General features: G+C 38.7%; 1 protein-coding gene across 1 annotated transcript in view; it reads right to left on the bottom strand.

Annotated features, from left to right (window-relative positions):
* The window catches only part of LOC125668847 (uncharacterized), a 95,507-nt gene that overhangs the window by 2,375 nt on the left and 87,031 nt on the right, over positions 1 to 6,101 (bottom strand). Inside the window, exon 43 of the mRNA XM_056164401.1 lies at positions 11 to 281. Coding sequence (XP_056020376.1) covers positions 11 to 281 — 271 coding nt within the window. The remainder of the gene's footprint in view (positions 1 to 10; positions 282 to 6,101) is intronic.

Below are 6,101 nucleotides of genomic sequence, written 5' to 3'. Positions count from 1 at the left end.
ACAATTTTTGGAGAAGAAAACATTTCCTGAAGTGCAGCATTAACATGGGTCATTCCAACTAGTGAGAGTTTAGCTTTGGAGGGAGAGAGATTCTCTGTAATTTCTGTGGCTCTTCGACAAATGTCCAGCGCTCGCCTCGCGTCCCCCGACACTGCCGCTACCTTTCTAGCAGCCAGCTGAATGGCATCCTCTTCAAAAGCCTTCACTCCCTTCATTCTTGAAATCACGATTTCTTGCAGCTGTTTGAAGGTATAGGGCTGAAAGGTCATCCTCGTAAGGCCCTAGTAATTAAAAAAATATATGCATTATTTCCCCTCAAAAGGATTTTCTTAAACAATATATACATAAGCTGTCTCAGAATGTCAGTGTTAATTTACACAACACCATGAGGTTCCCTCCATTTAATATATCTCACTAAACTAACTCCCCAAACTGAAGAGTTACATAAACACAAAAGAGTTACCTAACTTAGCATAGAATTAACATTAATTATACTTTTCTTCATTTAAGGAAAATTGATACTGTCATTAAGAAGAGTCAAATAAAATAAATGTGATTTAAAATGAGATTTAAAAAGTGTGAATTGACGGTCTAAAACAAATTTTCCATTTTGCACTATTTCTAACAGTTCAAGTCCAGATGCTCCCTTTTTCGTCATGCAGTTGGCTAACTGGTTCTTTCCAGCACACCATTTCACTGTTGTATTTTCATCACTATTTATGGTTTCACTAATAGCTGCAATGTCTATATGAAGTCTTTTATCATCAACAAGTTTAGTTGAGTTTATCGACTCAATAACACTTTTATTTTCTATGTATGCTTCCACTGCTAACTGGTGACTGATGATTTCCTCTAAAAGCTTTTTGTAGAAAGCTGCAGATTCCAATCCCTCCTGTAAACTTAACGCTTCCGCTGCTATGGTTGATCTTACAACTCGCTTTATCTTGTTTGTTTGCCAAGTGATCGGACAAGTTTCCTTCTGTGTCTTTGATCCACACAGCATGAGCTCCTGCGCTTCCTACACCATAATTGAGGTTACCGAGGGAGGCATCCGTAAAAACCACCATTTTCCAATCTGTGTAATGGTTCTTTAACTTGGGAAAACACACTATAGATTTCATATCCTTCAATCGGTTGACTACCTTGATTGTATGAAGTAGGTCACTGACATGGGCTTCTTTCAATTTAGTGCTAAGATCCACCATTTCAAAGGACATCTCTGGTCTGGAACTCTGCACAACCCAATTTAGCTGGCCAACAAGTTTTCTGAATAAAATTTGTTCTTCGGGAGAGAGAATATCCTGTTTTTGTAAAGCCCTCTCGGGATCCATTGTCATATTTAAAGTGAGTGGACGTATTTAGTGTGATCCAAGATAATTCTGTTTTTTTCTTGATTTATTGTAAAACCTAGGTAGTTAAAGGTTTTCTCTACTTTACCTGCTAAAAACCTTTGACGCAAATGCAGCATGACTTTTTCTAGTTCACTGTCCCCAGCATGTAAGAAATCATCCACATGACAACAAATAATTCCATGAAGTTTTTGAGTCTGTAGTACAAAAACTGCAGGATCCAATTTGGACTGTTTACAACCAAGTTTCAGGAGTTCCTCCTTCACACTCAAGTAGAACTGCCTAGCTCCATCCTTCAATCCATACAAACAGTGTCTAAGTTTCCATAATGTTCCTTTGGAAACTCCACTCTCAACAGGAGGCTTGAGATAAACATCACGACTCAACTCTTTGTCTTGTAAGAAAGCAGACTTGATATCTGTGGTCTTTATGATCCACTGTTTATTTGCTGCAATGGTAAGTAATATGTGTATTGCCCCTTTGCTTGCAGTGGGGCTATCCCGTTGTATCATGTCTTTTTCTTCGAAACCTCTCGCGACAAGCCTAGCCTTCACTTTGCCTTCTTTTTTAGTGATGACCCATCTTGTTCATACTGTTGATTGACCTGTGTCGGGGACCTCTTCATATGCATTAAAATCTAGTAGTTTCTGTAACTCCTCTTCTTTAGCTGCCTTTATGAAATTCTTTTCTTTCATTTCACCCTCATCAACATTACTTATATTGACCTCTTGTTCATCAAGTGACACTGACAATTGGTCATCTACTACATTGTCAACATTTTCCCATGGTAGGCGACCAAGGTCAACACTTTTTCTGTCTTCACTTACGTCATCTAGAATGTTGTACCAGTTCTTATTAGTGCCTGTTGCTTTTCCCGCTCTACCAAGAACAGTCGCTTTTCTCCAAGGTTCATCGTTATTTAGTTTGCTAGCTATTTTGTCATTTGCTTTAAGATGCACACTTCCTGAAGCACTGTCTACGTTTCTGGTAGATTCCTTATGGACTATAATTTCTGACAGCTCGTATTCACTTGCTTTAGAGTTTGTTGTCTCTCTGGAATTCCAGTGTTCACCCTCAGTAGTTTTCTTGGCCTCTTCATTTCCTGTTCTAGAAGAACTGTCCTCAATTTTACAAAGTCTGTTAGGTGACACACGAACAAACACACTGCTATGACGTACAAAAACCACTTTACCATCTTGGAATACAACTTTTCCTGGTCCTAGCCATCTTTCTTTTCCTTCTTTTTTGTAGAATACACTGTCTCCATTATTGAAAACTTGCTCAGATGCTCTGACTTTACTTCTCAGTGCACGCCGTATTCTTTCCTCAGCTTCTGTTTGGATGTAAGCTTTTCTAGCTGAATGCAAAGCGTTCAAATGTTTAGCAAAAATTTCACTGGTTGTTGTGCCCATAAGTGCCAGTAATTTCTCAGTCATAATATTAGGTAGGTTTGGATTGGTTCCAAAAACAAGTTGGTGACTGCTGAATCCATTCCACATTTGAAGAGAATTCCGTGCCATATTTGCCCAAAATAGTAGAGCCTGACAGTCTTTCTTTCCATACTCCGCTTCGAGCTTGATTAACATGCTATCAGTAATTGCATGTACCCTTTCACACAATCCATTCTGGAAAGGACTCATTCCAGCCGTTGTACAAGTACGGACATTGAGAATGGACATCACTTCTCTCATTTCCTCAGAGCTGAACTCTCCTCCATTATCAGTAAATATGGCCCCCATTACTCCAAATACCCCTATCCAATGTGTCATCAAAGCATCAATTACTTCACTCGGTTTCTTTCTACTTATGAACACAGATACAGTATATCGTGACCACATGTCAATAATGTGCAGAATCCATCTGTCATTCCACTTTTTTAGGTCCATTGAAACTTTTTCATTAAACTCTGTTGCCAAAGGCAAAGCTACAACAGGTCGTGGTGGAGTTTTGGCAAACAACTTGCAAATGTCACATTTTCGCTCAATATCTGACAATGTCTCGTGATATTCTTCCTTCCAGTTTTTCCCATCTTTCAAAAGAGCTACTAGCTTCTTCATTGGTGGATAAGCAAACTGTCTATGAAGTTTGAGAAGTTTGTCCTGAGAAAGTTTTTCATCATTATCTATTGTTTCCGCCTTGCATACATCTGCAACTGCTACAGTATCACATTTATCTATTGGAACACAATAATGGCCAGCTGTTATCAAGTTGAATGCTACCGATATTCTCGCCTATAAGTCGGTCCACCTATAAGTCGGTTGTATTTCTTAAGGTTATTTTGTAGGAATTTGCCATTGACCCGCTTGTAAGTCGGTACAAATTTTTGTCAGATTCGGTTGACAATTTCAAGTCAATGCTCTAGTGTTTTTACCTATGTTTCAAAATATATTTTGAGAAATTAATAATTATGAGGTGCTCAATATCCAAGCCATATCTGTTTGGGGTTTAAACACAACCCTTGATCTATTAAGGGCAATGATCACTTGTTTACTTAAGCAATTATGGTCTCCTAATTACCAGTACCCAACACCCTGTTTACTTAGTGGCACACACCTAGTGAAAACTGTTATTGTGGGATTCCAGTGTAATTCATTGTATCAACAATCGAGTTTTTAGAGTCAAGAATGATGATCTAAATTATCTGTTAACAATATTCGATCTTTTATGAAATTTATTTCAGCCGGTATACATATGAATATTTCAATATTAAATCGGGTTCGTAATTCAATTTTACCGATAAACGATAGATTAGTTGAATTGAAAGAATTAGTTACAGGCATGTAAATAATTTTTAACTAGATAAAAATATGTAAATACTTGTACTTTATACATAATTTTAAAATACATAAACAATACGATATGTCTAGATATTTGTGAACAATAATCATTTGTATGGTAGTCCATGATAATCGTCGGAGTTGTTTAAAAAACCACTACATTACGCCGCCCAGAAAAATACCAATCTTCTTAAGACACGCCTATAAGTCGGACATAGAGTTTTGGACCAAAATTTGACTCCCAAAAATCCGACTTATAGGCGAGTATGTACGGTATGTCTTTTCCAAATATTGTGGCTGTATCATTCTCCAAGTCCATTTTCACGCTAGCCTTTTTCATGGAATCTTTAGACAAGAGTAGGGGTATGTCAGATTCTACAACATCTGTTTGAATGCTTACAGCTTTGTCTGCTTGAACAGCGGGAATGCTGAACTTTCCTGTAGACTTGAGACAAGTTCCTCCTCCAAATTTAAACACTTTCTTACTGTCAGAACACTTTATCTTCTTCCTGTCCATATCACTTAAAGACTCAGTATAACTGTTGAACCATGTCTGACCACAAACTGTACTACTACATCCACTGTCAAGCACCGCGCAGTTCTGGGCATCCACACATAAACGAGACATGTCTTCTCTCGTTGAAATCCAGTAAACAACACTGCATGTTCTGTGGTACACATATTAACTTTTGCCATGTTTTCCCAGCTATGTGGACAATCTGTAATCATGTGCCGGTAAGAGCCACATGACTTACAGGTCAATAATTTACCATCACTGCCAGTAGGATTTATGTCCTTCTTAAGTCCTCCCTGTTTTGGACTAGGCGTGGATTTGAATGAGTTGTATTCCAGCTGACGATAACTGTGTGACTTCATGCTATCATAGGCTCGACCATGTCCACCACGTTTGCCTCCAGAAAATCCAGGTTGATAAGATTGATTTCTTACATACCCAGCTGCTAACAAGGCTTCTTCATTCTCGACAAGGAATGCAGGCTCCAACTTGATACTTGATCCTGCAGAGTTGTCGAAATTTTTAAATCACTTTCAGACATTTGGTCTGGCACAGCTAAAGGTTCTGTCCGACCAGACAAAGTTTTTTCAGACCAGATACATGTACCTTGTATTGCACAGAAAGAAAGAAAAAAAAAGAACTGCACCAAAATGCCTTTTATTGTTTTAACAGAAATGCATCTTCCACTCATATCTAGCCAAATACAGTCAGTTTTCCAGCCAACTTGGAAGTCAGTAACACCATGGAAGACTTTGCAATTTTTTAAGTGGTCCAGGTTCAGCATTTTTTTCTTTTCTTACGAAGCAGTTTGTTTTACATCCCGTAAGGAATTTCCCCTCATATTGAGATTTCACCAGCTGCGGGTGAAATACCACGAATTTAGACCTATGTTTTGTACTCTGACTCCAAGACCGTAGTAGTGAGGGTTCTTTAACGTGTTAAAACCTGCCACAACATTGGAGGTCATACCCGAAAGACCTGTGACTCTCACCGACAGACTGACTCTTACTGCTAAATACCGAACGTTTGGCAAGCATATATTTACATCTTAGATCTGACATGGCCATGGCACGAACAGAACTCGAATTCACAACCTTCCAGTTATGAAGCAAGCGCTCTACCACTGAGCTTTTTCTTCCTAGGTAAAGAACCTTTCACAAATTTGATCGGACATGTGGCCATGTTGTTTGAGTGACTTTCACTTGTGCATCCCGAACCCGAGCTCTAAAATAACCGGACCACAGCCGATATTTTCAAACGGTCATTTGGAACGACATTTTCTAACAAGTTATCAGTCCAGGGAATTTTTCACCGGCCTTGCCGACAGGACCGACAGTTTTCGACAAATCTGGTCCTGTTGAATGAGCAGAGCTGGAATCACACACTTCACCTTTAAACTTTTTCAAAGAGCATTTTGCTTGTTCATATAAAGTAGCTTTCTCATCATAGTTCATCCCTGTT

The sequence above is a fragment of the Ostrea edulis genome, chromosome 4 (assembly GCF_947568905.1).
Source record: "Ostrea edulis chromosome 4, xbOstEdul1.1, whole genome shotgun sequence".
NCBI lineage: Eukaryota > Metazoa > Mollusca > Bivalvia > Ostreida > Ostreidae > Ostrea > Ostrea edulis.
This window is presented reverse-complemented; position numbering and strand designations above follow the sequence as displayed.